Raw genomic sequence first — 17607 nt, forward strand, 5'->3', positions numbered from 1 at the left:
AAAACACTCAAAATTGAAAGTAGTGATCATTAATTGTACTTGCAAAGAGCGTTATATGGAACCATCCATGTTATTTTGGGGCTATTTGGTTCAAAGAAACCGATATTCTGAAATAGAAACTTTTGAAAACGGATCAAATTTGACTCAAGGACAACAGGAGGGTTAACCCTCTGAGGACAAAAGACACACCGGCGAGTCCAAGCGATGTTTGACAACACTCCTACTCAAAAAGCAACATTATAAAATTTCATTTTAGACATTCATTTCCTATGTTATTCATATATTACGCTACTTTTGTGAACCCAAGACTTTTGTAAACTCATTTCAAGCACCAAAACAATGGAGTGTAGGTTTGTTTTCACAAGAGATTTGAGAAATAGTTCTGCTTTAGTGCCAAATTATCTCTTTATACATTGCTCTGGAACAATTTTGGGCATTACTATACAGAAAGCTGAGTTTGTTCTGAACATTTTCATTTGAAACACATGGGGATCAGGTTAATGCAAAAACCCTAAAAAGGAGAATTCAAGAACATATCTAAAAGTGCCCTCAGACATCAGTGGGTTAAGTCTACTTGGCACTTTCGTTTAAATATTGTATTTACTATTTGGTAAATCTTGTATACTATTGTAATCTGTTTGTCTCTCTGTAACTGATGTTGTGTATTCTTCCAAACAGGTCTCTCTTGAGACCCTGTGTCTCATTGACATTACCTGTATAAATAAAGGTTAAATAAAAATACACCAACGGCCCCATCTACAGTTCACAGAGGAGTACTGCAAGTGATGCTGTTTCTCTGCAGAAATAGCTGAAATATGACTTGTTTTTATTACATGATTTAAGACAACAGCAGCTGCTGTGTGTGTTTTAATGGGCCATTATTCCCTGCCTTGTATAGTATGATATATTAAAATGCAGCTTCCTGCTGCTCTTCTGAAGCTTTGATGAAGGAGCTTGTAGCAGTAAAAAGCTGTTGAGCTAAATACATGATGGTCTTTTAAATTCCCTGTCTTGTTAATGAATTGTTGACTCTGGGGCAGTTTATATAGTAGATTTGAATTTTAATAATTTTGAATGGTTCTGTTTGATCCTGATTCAGCTTATTTTAGAACATAATTGTGGGCTTCATATTTTTATAATCAATTACTTGTTTAGTTATTTTTTACTACTACTTGATTATTCTTTTGGTCTATAAAATGTCAAATTAGTGGGAACATGTCCATCACAGATTTCGAGATTTTTATATATATATATTAGTATCAGTATCAGTATTAGTATATTAGTATTCATCAAAACTGTTAACAGTTAGTTTTCGGTCTTATCTATTAATGAACTCATTTGTTCAGCTCTATTCACAGTTCCTGTGATATTCACCCGATTAGATAAAGGTAGAAAAGAATCCTGTGTGCTGTTACTGTGGATGTGAGAACAGGGTCTGCTGTGAGATTAAGGTATCTACGTTGCTCTGTTTATTGTGTTTCAGAAATGACTGGATCAACGTGGGCCTCTGCTACCCACAAGGCACCACTTTCACTGTCATCTCCGACATCCACAACCGCCTGACCAAGCAGACCCGCAAAACCGGTGTCTTCATCTGGACCTCGCAGAGGGACAAGATCCAGCACTCACACCTGGCCAGAGGATACTACTACTGGGAGGAAGACACCGGGTCAGACACGCACACATACACACACACACACACATACACACACACACACACACACACACACATACACACACACACACACACAAACACACACACGCGCATGCACACACACACTCTCTCTCACACACACACACACACACACACACACACACACACACACACACACACACACACACACACGAACACACACGCGCATGCACACACACACACGTGCACGTGCACACACACACATGCACACATACACACACACACACACACACACACACACACACACACACACAACTCCGGGTCAGACACACACACAAATAAGCATGCATGCATGCAAGCACACACACACACACACACACACACACACACACACACACACACACAGACACTCACACACAAACACATACTCACACAGACACTCATGTACACACAAACGCACGCACACATACACACACAAACACACACACACACACACTCAAATATAAAATATAAAGAGCAAAGGAGAGATCAAAAGGGAATATATGATAGAGGGAGCAAAGAAAGAGTTGTGACTTACTATCTCACAACTACGACAACAGGTAATACACCATATTCTGTGATCCATTCTATTTTGTCAATAAATAAGAATTTCAGCTATACTGCTACTGCAAATGTTACTTTAGTGAACGCTTTATTTTGATAGCTGTTACTAAATTATAATAAAGTATTTAAATAGATGATAACTTGCTTGCATTTTAGATGCATGACTTTGTATCCATGAAGCATCCAGTACTGGTTCAGTTGCTCCTGAAGGAACAGGTTGACTTTGTTATGATCAATTCAATTCAATTAAATTTTATTCATAGTATCAAATCATAACAAGAGTTATCTCAAGACACTTTACAGATATAGTAGGTCTAGACCACACTCTGTAATTAACAAATACCCAACAATTCCAGTAATTCCCCCAAGAGCAAGCATTTAGTGCGACAGTAGTGAGGAAAAACTCCCTTTTAGGGAGAATCCTCGGGTGGTGAGGAAAACTTCCCTTTAGGGAGAAACCTTGGACAGACCCAGGCTCTTGGTAGGCAGTGTCTGACCGTGCCGGTTGGTGTGATGAACAGTGGCAATAATAGTCACAATAAAGATAATGAAACTATGACTAGAGATAGTAGTTCATGGCGTAGCAGGGCACTGCAGGGCATAGCAGGGCGCGGAGCAGGACCACAGCGACAGCTGCAACCATCAAAGTGTGCTTTCGCCTAAACGTCTGCTCAATGTCGACATACTTATTGATATGCCTATCGTGTTGTCACTCTTAGTGTGTGATACATAAACTCTGATGACAACGTGCACGTAATTGCTGTTTAAGTTACACTACTGCAGAGCCTGTTTTACATGCCTGTTGGGAACGAGCAGATTGTTGGCCTGTGCTTTTGCTGATTACAGCTTTCTCCAGAACCGCTCATCCAAACAATTTCATATTTCAGACACTGCGCTTCCTTTGGTCGTCAGTTCAATTCAGTTTCAATTCAATTTTATTTATAGTGTCAAATCACAAAAGAAGTTATCTCAGGACTCTTTACATATTTAGAGTAAGACCAGAGTCTAGACCACACTATAAATTACAGAGACCCAACAATTCTCAGAGAGAGAGAGAGAGAGAGAGAATAATACCTACTACTACAATAAATGCAGAAATATGACTCAAAAATTACAGCAGTGGGTATAATGGAATGACATGAACAGTTGCAATTACAGTAACAGTTAATATTATGACTAATAATAATAATAATAGTAGCAGTGCAGGGCGTAGCAGGGCGTCGAGCAGGACCACGGCAACAGCTGCAACCACAATCTACAGTAGGTGCTACCACAATCAGGGTTATCATGTCTGCGTCTTCTCAAATAGGAATGACTGATAACCAGCTCGACCCTTTCTCATCAGGAGATCATCATTTAAGAATAACGAAACAATCTCATAATTATGACATAGTTTTCATCTAATTATGAGATATTTGCTTGTAATTAGATAGCAAGTCATCATTTTGAGAGAAGTTATAATTATATGACAAGGCCTCCATTTTCTTTGTCTTTGGTGAATGCCATGCACTTAGGCAGTTGAACTAAAAGGTGAGCAGGTTCAAAGTACTGAATGTGTATGTGTGTATGGTGTCTAACGTGTACTGTGTGTTGCAGGCTGCTCTTCCTGAAGGTGAAGGCCCATAACGACAGAGAACAGTTTGCCTTCTGCTCTGCCAAGGGCTGTGAGAGGGTGAAGATCACAGCCGTCATCCCTAAAGGCAGCCCCCCCAGCAATTGCATGGCCCAGGCCTACCCCCGGCACTCTGAGATGCCTGTGGTGGATGTACCCATGCCCAGAAAGATACCTAATGTAAGGCCGATGGGGAAGGGCATTAAATGTATTTAAAAAAATGTTCAAACCAGGCATTATTCTCTTCATAGCTGTTGTAGTGACACTGTTCACACTGTAAGTATAGTAGGGCTGTCCCAAACGATTATTTTTTAAACGATTAATCTAACAATTCATTTTTCAATTAGCAATTATTTTCCCATTGCTCAATTATTAACAATTTACACAAAACAAATTTCAATAATGTTCAAGTCTCTATTTATTAAAATTGTTTAACACTGCACTGTTCAAGTAAAATTAATTTGTAGTGCAACCTGCAGCCAGATTCCAACAACAAAATAAAGTCACTTTCAGGAGGAATACAAAAATAAAAACTTAAAGTAAACAGAGCAAGTGCAAAAAGAGTAGCCTGTATTTGCTTTTTTTAACAGTAATAGGTAAAATAATGAATAAGCTCTTGTCCCTGTAATCTTACAGTAAAAAAAGTGCAATTTTAGCAACATATGAAATCAGATGTATCAAATAAATCCAACATAAGGCAAATTGCAGAGTGTCTAATATAACAGTCTGTAATCGATTGGGTCACTCATGATGATGGTAAACCAAAAAAATAACTGCCGACTGACAGCGTTTGATGATGCTTAATGTTAAGTCATAGCGGGGCATTAAAATGAATTAACGGACTAACGTACCAGTGGGAACACGTTCCGTGTCACTTTGTTGATAATCGCACATTCCGTGTCACTTTGTTGATAATCGCACACGTCTACAGTGCACGTTGTGTCCGAGCCCGGCCCGGCCCGACACTATAACTGGAATTATGAGCCCGAGCCCAATTTAAATCCGACAATTTTTTAATACGTGGTCCGTTATAACTGACGTTACAAAGGTGGGAGATCACGTGACCGACGATCGCATGGCTGCTCGCAGTTGAGGCTCCTCGCCCACTTCCGCATTTTCATTAAAAACCAGGTCTGTTCTTTTTTATTCGACGTCAACCATTTCATTTGTTACCACGGTGACTTAGTGGAATGCCTGCAGGAGCGAAAAAACAGGTCTCCCTGCCGTTTACCCGAGCACAGAACTCTGCCAACTCTGCCAACATGGCGACGGCTACCAAGGATTCTGATGCTAACATGGACTTACGCATGGAGGAGGTTATGACCCAGGTCCTGGAAAAACAACAAAGTGGGCTTCAATCAGCGGTCCGCTTCGCAGTGAAGGAAGCGTTAGCAGAAATTGACACCTCGCTACAACACATCAGGACAGAGCTTGAGAGGCAGGGAACTACAGTAAAAGACCTAATATGGCGACTAGACGAGGCGCAGAAGGACAGCAGACAGACGATGAGATACACGGTGAAAGCCTGCATTAATGACCAGAAGAAATTTGAGTTGAAGTTAGCCGAACTGGAGGACAGATCGAGAAGAAACAATGTGCGCATTATTGGACTGAAAGAGGGCAGCGAAAAAGATGACCCAGTTGGATTTCTGCAAAATCAGTTGCCAAAATGGATCCCCTCCTTACGGAACAGGGCTACCATCGAAATTGACAGGGCGCACAGAATCTACAGCAAGGGTACAACGACGCACACACTGATTCTCAGGTGTCTGAGATACCAGGACCGTCAAGCAATTATCCAGGGGGCGAAACAAGTACAGCAGTAAGGCCCAATTCGTAATTCCAATGCAACGCTGCGCTTTAAGCCTGACTACAGTGCTTTCACTGTCCAACGGCGCCAGGGCAGTGTAAGCTGCTTGCTAAAGGCATCCCAAACTTTCTTATTTATCCGGCAACTCTGAGAGTAACCCACAGAGGGAGAACGCTTACATTCACTGCACCCAAGGAAGCGGACAGGTTCTGTCAGGATCTGGATATGGAGGAGGACGTGACACCCGCGGCAGCCGCTTTGCGACCGGACCGGGAGCTGTCATCGGACTCAGAGGACGCCGTGGGGACCCGGCGACTGTGGATTAGCGTATCTGGAACACTGTGCAAGTTTAACTCGAGGACACTGCATGTAAGTTTAGCAAAAAGGAATGTTTAATTAGGCTGAAAACATGATGGACACGGACTGCTCACTTTACTCACATACTATGATCCAACCAGCTGGTTGGATCATAGTATGTGAGTTTGGGAGCCAGGCCGTAAAGAAATATTTGATTAGACTGAAAGAGCATGATTAACACTTATCTTATAATCTATATGTACTACTCTTACATGGTTTGTTTCCACACAACCTATTTCAGAGCTTAATAGCTGGTTGAAACATAATATATGAGCTTGGGAGCCAAGTTATAAGGAGCATTTGATTAGACTGCATCTTATAATCTATGTTTACTACTCCTACATGGCTGGTTTGTTTTTCACACAGTTTATTTCAGAACCTAATAGATGGTTGGGACTTAGTTTTAAGGTTTTTTGTAACATTGTTCATGTTTAACATAGGAAAGCACTACACCTGTTTCAGTTAACCTGTGACTTTAGACAGGAGGGGCAGTTTTGAGCTGGAGTTTTTGTGCAAGCTGCGTTTGATGCAGCCACGTATCTTACAGAGAGGGAAGGGGGTCTGCGGTTTTGGAGGGCTAGGGGATTTATTTTATTTTTTATGTTTTCACCACACTTTGCTTAGATCTAACAGCTCATCCTTTGCTACAAATTTATCAGTGGATTCCGGTAGGGTACTCGAGACATGTATACGTGTCAATTTTGAAGATGGCTGAACTTTCAATCCTTTCAGTTAACATCAGGGGGCTAAACAGACCGATCAAACAAGCTAAATTCCTGGACTATTTAAGAAGGAAGAACATAGACGTGGCACGTACTCTTCTAGTCTCAAATCGAGCAGAGCTAAATGATCTGCTAAGAAGGAGAGCTAAATTCATAATGCAAAGAGTGAGGCAAAATTACTATTTTAATGGTTGCAATTGCAAACCAAGAAAATTGCTGGCTCTGAAATTAAAACAAAGCGAGTCCAGAGCTGCTATCAACAGCATCCACACGGACAGAGGTATCTCAACGAACCCTAAAGATATCACCGCCACTTTCCAATCCTTTTATTCAAAGTTGTATGAATCCTCCTGCAATCTGGATCCGACGCAGTGCCAAAAGTTCCTGAAAGAGCTAAATCTGCCGCTTCTTGATCCAGAGGAGGCAGGTGAACTGGGTCAACCTACAACGTTAGAGGAAAAACAGCTAAGAAAGGGAAAATACCAGGGTTGGAATGGAATTTCATCAAAACTTTTACTACGCTACTTTGACATACTAGGACCTATCATTTTACAAACTTTAATCTCGGCCATAGAGAGGGGCACCTTTCATCAACAAACCAACACTGCACTAATTTCGGTCATACACAAAAAGGGCAAAGATCCTACGGAGTGCTCAAACTACAGGCCCATCAGCCTCATTGGGACTGATATTGAGCTATATTCCAAAGTCTTGGCACTACGCCTAGAACGCTTTATTGAGAAGTTATTCCACCCCGACCAATCAGGGTTTATACCAAAGCGTCACGCTGCAGACAATATACACAGATTATTCCATGTAATAGAAGAAGCCAAAAACCTTCCAACAACGGCAGCAGTTTTATCACTGGACGCGGAAAAGACTTTTGACCGCCTAGAGTGGAACTACTTGTGGCAAGTAATGAAGAAGCTTGGTTTGGGAGCCAAATTCATTGACATGGTACGTACTTTATATGCGAATCCCACGGCCATAGTCTCAACCAATGGCCTGCATTCACAGCCATTCCCCATCGCACGGGGCTCGCGACAGGGATGTCCGCTCTCTCCCATGCTATTTGCGATCTCTCTTGAACCGTTAGCCCAAGCCATAAGGCAAAATAAAATATGTAATGTCCAGATTAAACCCAATAACAACTCTATATCATTATTTGCAGATGATATTTTGCTGTACATCTCTGACCTTGAGGACTCTGTTCCAAAAATTCTTAAGATCTTTAACGAATTTGGCTCAATCTCCGGCTATAAAATCAATAGGAATAAGTCTAATCTTCTTCTGTTGAACAACAGACAGGTGACATCAGCTATTAGTGATACAATGCCAACCCAAAGCAAAATTACATATTTGGGCATCACCATTCACGCATCGCTACAGCGAGTGGTCCAGGACAACTATGAAACTATACTAAGTAGTGTTCAAAGGGATCTGGCCAATTGGTCTGCGCTGCCGGCATTGCTACGGTCCAGGATTGCTGTTGTTAAAATGAACATAGTTCCTCGTGTGAATTTCTTGAGTACAATGATCCCCTTATCCCCACCAATACATTTCTGGAAGAAACTTGATACCATAATTCGGCAGTATATTTGGAATAATAAACAACCTAGGCTAAAATACTCTACCCTGCAACATACCACAAACACGGGAGGCCTGGCCCTCCCTAACCTTAAAGTGTACCACAGAGCCTTTCAGCTACGGGCCCTCAGAGTGTGGATGAACCCCTCATCTACAGTCCCATGGAGAGAAATAGAGCAAAACCTCACTGGGAGTCTAAGACTGCAAGACCTTGCTTTTGCAGTTGTGTGCCCAAGAAAGTGTGCCCAAAAAAGTGGCCTATGGCCCTATTATCACCAACACTCTGACCAACTTTACGATACACCAATAAGTGGCATTTGAATACCCCAATATGGCACAATGCACACCCCTAATGTCTGGTAACAAACCCTTTACTTGTAACCAGTGAAGTGACAGAGGTATTTATACTTTAGACCAGCTACTCAATGAGGAAGGTATGTTACGTTTTGAAGACCTGAGAGCTAGCTTCGAGGTCCCTTGGACATCCTTCTTCCTTTATCTTCGCTTAAGGTCAGCCCTAAAATGTTATGGAGTGCCATGGGGGAACAGTCTTGAGGCACACCCAATAATTAAATGGCTTGTTGATTCTCCTGTGAAAGGATTAGTGTCCAAGATGTATGCTAAACTGATGCAAGTATCCCTAGGAGAACTCCCAATAGTAAAGAAATAGGAGCGAGAGCTGAGCCCTGAGGGGAATGTAATTAATTGGGAGACAGTTTGGGACATTTCCCACTGTTCCAAGAACCCAAATCACCAGCAGATCCACTTCAACATATGCCATAGGACATATTGGACTCCTCAGAAGAGATACGTCTCAAAGTTATTCCTACTCCCTATTGCACGTTCTGTCAACCTGAACAAACTGGAACTTTCCTGCACATGGTCTGGGAGTGTGAACAGGTGCATGAGTTTTGGAATAAAACAATATCAATAAAATCTGATGTGATAGGATGTCGAATTCCTACTGACCCGATTGTTTTGTTACTTAATGATGACTCTAAATTACACCTGCCTGGGAGACAGAAGAAAATTTGGCTAGCCGGCTCAACCGCAACCAAGAAAATGATAGCTCAACGCTGGCTCCCCCTCCCCCACTCGTTTTGTATAAAACAGTGGTTGGCGTACTTCCTAGACATAGTTATGCTTGAGCTCTCTACAGCAAGGTTTAACAAAGCCAAGTCGACTATAGATCTATGGAAAAAGGCAGCAGCACAAGTATCAGTCCTAATGACCTCAACACCACAAGAATTAGAGGAGAGCGACTAGGCAAGGTGTGATTTTTGTTTTCTTGTATATTGGTTTGTTTTGTTTTCCTCGAGACCGCAGAGGGTGGGGGTGGGAGAGGGTTTTGGTTCTTGTTTGATTGTATTTGTTTGTTCTGTATGTTGTATGTTCAAAAATATAAAAAGAATAAAAAATGTATCATATAAAGGACTCATGAGATATCTGAAACAATCTGGCCTGTTTGCGCAATTATTGAAGACAGTGCTACAGATGGGGGAGACACGATTTTAGCACAGTTTACCTCACACTCAAGTCAGTGCAGGACATATACCCAGAGCTACAGGAGAAGCTGCAGAGGCATAGCTTTCTCCCCACCCAATTAGTAATGATTAAAAAAACACAAATACTTAATGAAGGGCCCGGCCTGAGGATAGTGGCAGGACATATGGGCCTGACCCGGCCCGTGGGTCAAGTTCGGGCTCGGGCAGAGAATCTAAACTCTACTTGGGAGGGAAAGGGACAAAAAGGTGAGCAGAACTTACGGTGTGTTGCTGCTGTTATCCTAACTCAGGGATGTATTTTACAAAGTCTACAGACTACCACGTTGTTGTTGGCATTAAGAGTAAAATACTCCCACACTTTAGAAGACTGTGTGTGAGCCTTTTTCTCAACGTGTTGTTGAACTTGCGAGGAATCCATACTTGCGCTGTTGCTGGAGGCAGACAGTTATTTATAGATTTCTATGTGTGACATGTCAACGCAAATTATTTGTGTCGACGCATTTACGTAGTCACTTCCGGTTATGCATGTGACACAGAGTTGACGAACCTCCGTTTGTTCCAGTCTCCTGGGTGAAGGACCTGTGTGTGTGAAGGCAGAATTCAGGCTCTTGGTGGGTGGGCATCTGCCAGTGCCGGTTGGGACACAGAGACACTGATACAGATATACAGATATAGAGAAATATGATTCATAATAATTATAGCAGTTGGTATGATGAACAGTGGCAATTATAGATTATTAAAGATAATGGAACTATGACTAGGCATAATAGTTATAGCAGTTCAGAGCATAGTATGGCCTAGCAGGGTGTAGTAGGGCGCTGAGCAGGACCACAGCGGCAGCTGCAACCATGATTTAGGTGCCACCCCAATCCAAGGAAAACTGAATACTGTTAGTGTTTCTATCGTTCAATCAATCGCTCTGACTGAAAGTGATCCCAACGATATCGTTCGCCACTGTCATTGTCGTTACCGTTGTGGTGTGGACTCCATCATACACTGGATTAAGAACCATTTTTTAAAAACTATATATTCCATAGTTATCGTTTTAGTCATCGTTCTTGGTGTGGACGGCCCTTAATACATGCATTACAGTTGAAGGTCATTTTCAGATATGTTCATACTGAATACATTTACTAGGTTTGTATATTTTCACAAGGTGTGTTTTTAATATCTCTAACACAGCTTGTATACATACATGCACTCATGTTTTAAACTTTGTAGGCATGTACCTTGTTTCTAACAAAAATACTCCATCAAATGAATGCCCCATTTTATTCTATCCTTATTCACACTCTTGGTCGACTTTCCGCCTCTTTCTTGGCTCTATCCTGTTTCCTTTTACTGCTGCTGAAATTAATTTACCCACAGCAGTCATTAGAAATATAATATCTTTCTTATGTCAAAGTGACATTTTGCAGCTGTGATTCTTTAATGTAATTTTTTTAGCTCTGTGATTGTGGTGAGTGAAAACTGACTTTAAATTACTTCTGTGCAATGACAAATATTGTGTATTCATCTGTGTTTATTTGCTTGTTTCCTCTTAGCACTCAGCAGAACACTTCCTGGAAGTCAGACTGGAGTCCTACAACACTCGGTTCTTCCACATCAAGGAGGACTTTGCCTTCACTGAGGTATCTGTGTGGCATACACACAGGAGAATACAAGGTGTACAAATTATTATAACATACAGTATTGAGAAAGTATCATTCAGAAACACAATACAGGTTTCACTTCTACACCGATGAGTTGTACAGTTATACGTCATTTAGTGTCGCTTTGCCAGACCTTCCTTCACAGCGCTGCGGAGGAATGTCTGGCTAGTCCACATAGCATTCTGGGATGGGAGTAAAACGTGCTCTGGTTTATTGGCATTTCTTTAAACTAATCACAATCGTCTTGGGCGGTGATAAGCTCCGGACGGAGCCATGGTGCCTCTGCAAAATAGGCTCAGGAAGGAACTTGTTTTGGTGGAACGTGTACTTTCAAAAGTAGTTTCAGTCGTGCAACAGAAAACTCAGATTGGACAGATAGTCTAGCTAGCTGTCTGGATTTACCCTGCAGAAATCTGAGGAGCAGTTAACCATAGTCCTCATAAGTAGTATTAATATGCACTTGAAATGGCCACCGTGGGCATGGCCGGAAGTGGGCGTGGTTGGAAACCGGAAGCGGAAACTAAAAATTTTGTCGGCAAAACCAAAATTCCCCACCCTCCCTACTATGATGTAATCCACAGGGTTCTGGGGTTAAACCAGTTTAGCGGGTTGGTTTCTTGATTTGAATGATATTAAAAAAACTAGTTAAACTAGGTGTTTTCAAACTTTAAGACAGTGGGTCATCCCCTCAGACAAAGCAACATCAGTGCGAAGATTTTTGGGACCCCCGCCCTCCCTACTATGATGTAATCCACAGGGTGTTGGGCTTAAACCAGTCTAGTGGGTTGGTTTCTTGATTTGAATGATATTAAAAAAACTAGTTAAACTAGGTGTTTTCAAACTTTAAGACAGTGGGTCATCCCCTCAGACAAAGCAACATCAGTGCAAAGTTTTTGGGAGTCCTATAGCATTAGTTTTCAACCATATGCGCTATTATAGCCTAATAATAATGTTGTTTGATGTAACTTTACATAAGAAAAAACGTCCGTCCTCAGACATTTTTTAGTTTCTGACTCTGGGAAAAATGGGGAGAAGCAGTACTGTAGGAGCCAAAAAGTAGTTTTTGTTTATATTTTAAGAACAATAGTTATTTTAAGACTTACTTAAAGACTTTGTTTATAGTTCTAATCCACTGATTTTGATTGACAGCTAGGCCACTGATTGACAAATAGGCTGCACCATAGTAATTATGAATGTGGTATAATTAATGTAATAAAGGGAAGTTGGAAACATGTGTGCGAGTTGAGACCAGTTTTTTTTTTTTAACCATCTAGTCATCCTGTTCATCTAATTTGATTTTTACCAAAAATACTGTAATCTCTGATCTATCTCTTCATACACTGTAGGCTATTCTATAAGATCTTTTATTGATAACTTATGCAATAACTAATGTAATAATTATTCACTTCCATTCACTGGTCCTCCCCTGAAACAGTTTGTTTCCTTGGGGAGCCCCTCCTGTGTCTTGATTTGAAGGGTGTAAAAAACTAGTTAAACGTGTTAAACCATCCTACAAGGGGGTGTCTTGATTTGAAGGGTATAAGGGTCTGTGTTCTGACAGTCTTTGTGAGGTAGACTGCTTTGTTTCAAGGAACCAACTTTTATTTCTTTTCTTCATTTATTTTTTGTTTTAACTTTTTAAAGTACATAAGTACTACATGTACAATATGTAGCAATGAGGTAGAAATGATTATAAAGTGAAGATCAAAATCTTAAGCAGTTCTCAACTAAATGTAATTACAGAAATAGTGAGTCTTTGTATAAAAGTGATTCAAGTGGCTAAGTTGGCATCCCTGTGAGACTCGATGTGCTTATCATAGGTTCAGCTCATGGGTTGGTTGTGACTGTGACCTTTCATCACATCTCTCAATAACGAATAACTTTTTTAATTATAACATCTAAAGCATGTGAAATATACACCCTATCTGAATATCTGTCATTTATTTTCCTTATATCAGGTCTGTCTGTATGGCGTTTTACTCTCTAGCTGTAATGCAAATAAAAAAACAAAACAAATATAACTTCTTAACCAAATGCCAAGTACTACTTAATTTGAGTGGAACATTTCCCCTTTTTAACATGCATTACTCATGAATAGTTGCCCTCTTAAACTTGTGAAATCTGTGCTTGTTAATGGCACTAAGGGATTCTTATCGCCTTCTTGTCAAAAACCTTGCAATGACTATAACTACTTCTTAAAATTAGCAATCATGGAGAAACAATTATATTACAGTGTGACATTTTCTGCTAATAGCTATCTACGTTGTATTTTTTCTTTTAAAGATAAACAAATTAGCCATGTTTCTATTTTTACTGGTGAATAAACTCAAACAGGATAAAACTGAAAAAACTTCAAATGTGTTACAAAACTCATATCTCTTGAAAATATTTGACATACCGTGATACAGCAACTTAATGCCCAGTGAGAGTACTATAAAATCGAATCAAATATTCACAGCTCACACTGACATTAAGGTCACTGATATTCACAACTTCTTCAAACAAATCATCATATTCAAAAGAAAGCGGTTTTACTTTGGCTTCAAGGAAGTTTTCAACCAATAAACACCACAAAGTGCAGTAACAAATAACAGAAATGTAAGTGGTTTTTTAATATTGGTCTAATTTTCTTGTGTAACTACATACTTTTCATGTTTAAAGTTTCCAAAAGGACATTGGAAGAGTGACTTGACTTTTTTTTTTGCTGGATACTTTCATGTGTAAACAAATTTGGCTATTGACCCCCTGGATGGGGTGTGTGAGCGTCCGGTTGTACTAAAAGACAGATAGAGACAGCTGCTCATTTATCCTTGTAAGTACATTTTCTTTTAAGTCTGTTTTTCGCTAGCCAAAATTAATAACCAATTAATATTACAGTTAACCTGAATTACATATGCACCTTGCTAACCATGCTAGCTAGCCATCAGGTCCTTATTGCAAAACTGGCTTATTTAATGTCTCCCCGTTAGCAACAAAATGGACTAAGTCGTATCTGACTGGTAGAGAACAATATGTTTCTGTAAGCGGTTATCGTTAATCAGCTCTTGGCTTATGCACAGGGTTACCACAAGGATCGATACTTGACCGCTTTTGTTTAGTTTATATATTAATGATTTGCCGTTTGTTTGCCCTTAAGGCCAAACACTAATGTATGCAGACTACAGCGTAGTATATGTGCATGCCAAGACAAAACATCTGGCTGCTGCCAAACTTACCACAGCCATGGATCAGATCACCGATTGGCTAAATCGTTCCTACCTTCATCTTAATGTAAATAAAACTGTAGGAATGTTTTTCACAAAAAGACAATGTAACATTGTGTCAAATATAACCATCTCAGGGCAAAACATTATGATTGTGTCACCATTTAAGTATCTGGGGATTATTATCAACTCTAATCTTGCTTTTAAAGCACATATTAAGAAAGTGTTCAATAGGATCAAGTTTAGCCTAGCAAATTTTAAATATATTAGTAATACCCTAACTTTTAATACTGCCAAATTATTTATGGATGCCATGATTATGTCACATCTAACATATTGTCTGACAAGCTGGGGACAAACTAACAGCTCATCATTAAAGCCACTAGCTACTCTTTGCAAGAAAACACTCAAAGTTTTGGACCAGAAGACGAACAGCTCTCATCACTGTATTATCCTAAATAACCGTAAACTGTTGAGCTGGGAAGATGTAATTAAATACAAAAACATCTGTCTGGTGTACAAAATTCTGCATAACACTGCTCCTACTCATTTGAACTCTTTCATAACACAACGTAACAACAGCAGTCAAATCACTAGAAGCACCGCACGAGGTGACCTTCTAATTCCATTCAGGAAAAGTACATTTGGTCAATTATCATTTTCTGTTACGTCATTACAAAACTGGAATTCATTGCCCACTGCAATCAAAGATATACGTACACATTCCACCTTTACAACACACCTTAACCCTTGTGTTGTCTTCCCAGTTGACCACGAACAAGTCTTTCAGGGTCAAATTTAAAAAAAATCATGGTCAATAAACCTATTTTATATGACCTTATACCAAATATCTTTAGTTAAAAAAAAGCAGAACTTATGGATTACTTGGATGAATAGTAAAGATCAGAGGATGTTTAGTGGCTCAATTATCTGAGCTTGTTTGTTTGTGTCCCACTTCTTTGTATGTTTAACCTTTTTTGCTTAGGACTGCTGTTACTATAGATGTAATGAAACTTCATTTTAATATGTTAACCATTGTATTTTATGATGCCTATTGTCAGCTGGAAATTAGCTGTTGAGGCTAAAGTTGCTCCTTTTCCTGTATAGTTAATTTAGGGGGACTGTCCACGACATTATAAACTAATAAACTAAACTAGCTAGCGCTAGCTGATTACTTAGCTCCACCCCTCTCGTACAAATATGGTCACTTCTACTCCAAAAAAAACAAAAAACAAGATAGTGACTCCAAAAATGCCAAATTATAGCCTTCAAACTTCCACTTCTTTCATACAGCCTGTGATTATATGTTGAATGTTTCGAATATAACAATTGAAATGATCCCATTTCTAAGTAATCAAATTGTGTGGGGTTGCGTTAACATTTTCACCAATGACTGAACCTTGTGTGCATTTAAAGAAAACTGTCACCCATCTTATGACTGGAGTACATATTTATAAATATATAACACAGATAATGTGAAACTACAACAAGATATTATTGTTGACAAGCTTGCTAGCTTTCTCGGCTGCTACATAGTTTCTCTGCTATTGTCTGGATGCTCAAAAGAACAGGTAAAACACGTGCAATAGAAAAAAACATAAAGAGACCTCCTTTGAAAAACAAATACAAGGTCCTTTAGTGCCCCTGCAGTATTATACACCTACACATACAGTGATTTCTACTTCAGTGGCCTTTTTCAATGTGAGACTGCTTTGCTTTCCATACTGCTCAGAGGAGGTAATACATTCAATAACATTTTAACTTGCCAATTCAGCTGTCAGTCCTGCTCTTTCATTGCAGAAAACACTATGGAACTACTGGTTAATGGCTGCAAGTAGTGATTAATAAACGCAAAAGTTTAAATGTAAAAATTACAACACAAAGTAAAAATAACAGTTTTGTGTACAGTGAGACTAGCCTTCAAGACATGTTCTTAAAAAAGGAATGCCACTCAATTCATGAATGTTACAGTTATGACCTAAGACAGACAAACTATTTCTTCTGTAAACTTTATATTAAAATAATGTCATTTGTTTCAAGCCAAAGAATGCGTACCAAACATCACTATGAATGTTGTTACATTTAGATTTTATATTTGACATCAAAGATTCAGGGGCCAAACAAGCACTGGCAACAACATCCGCAGTTAGCTAATACACACCAATTTGTCCTAAGGCAATCCCAAACCTGATGTTCATTGGTATTCCCCGTGTTCTGACAGTCTTTGTGAGGTAGACTGCTTTCTTTCAAGGGGCCAACTTTTTTTTCTTTTCTTCATTTAGTTTTTGTTTTAACTTTTTAAAGTACATAAGTACTACATGTATACAATATGTAGCAATGAGGTAGAAATGATTATAAAGAATACCAGATATAAAAAACTATGTATCAAATACTTATGTCATGCAATAAAATGCAAATGAATTACTTAAAAATCATAAATCATACAATGTGATTTTCTGGATTTTTGTTTTAGATTCCGTCACTCACAGTTGAAGAGTACCTATGATAAAAATGTCAGACTTCTACATGCTTTGTAAGTGGGAAAACTTGCAAAATCTATATCAAATACTTGTTCTCCCCACTGTATCAGGTCTGTCTGCATGGCGTTTTACTCTCTAGCTGTAATGCAAATTTAAAAAAAAGACACAAATATAACTTCTTATCCAAATATAACTTCTTATCCATATGCCAGTTACACTGTGCTCTATTGCACCTTTCGGGAGACAAAAAAAAAAGAAGAAGCAAATACGTGATAAGATTTGTTGTTGTTGGAGTTATTACAAATACTATTTCATTTGAGTGGAACATTACCCCTTTTTAACATACATTTCTCATGAATAATTGCCCTCTTAATCTTGTGAAATCTGCGCTTGTTAATGGCACTTAGGGCCCCAAAAATAAAATAAATAAATAAAGAAAACAC

The 17607-nt window shown here is 39.4% G+C and overlaps 1 protein-coding gene across 3 annotated transcripts in view; it reads left to right on the forward strand.

Moving 5' to 3' along the window:
• The window catches only part of cemip (cell migration inducing hyaluronidase 1), a 269100-nt gene that overhangs the window by 242130 nt on the left and 9363 nt on the right, over window positions 1-17607 (forward strand). For all 3 annotated transcript variants that reach the window (XM_078258989.1, XM_078258910.1, XM_078259067.1), the window contains 3 exons: window positions 1484-1669; window positions 3833-4028; window positions 11374-11460. In XM_078258989.1, the coding sequence (XP_078115115.1) occupies window positions 1484-1669; window positions 3833-4028; window positions 11374-11460 (469 nt within the window). The remainder of the gene's footprint in view (window positions 1-1483; window positions 1670-3832; window positions 4029-11373; window positions 11461-17607) is intronic.

This window comes from Sander vitreus, chromosome 1 (genome assembly GCF_031162955.1).
Source record: "Sander vitreus isolate 19-12246 chromosome 1, sanVit1, whole genome shotgun sequence".
NCBI lineage: Eukaryota > Metazoa > Chordata > Actinopteri > Perciformes > Percidae > Sander > Sander vitreus.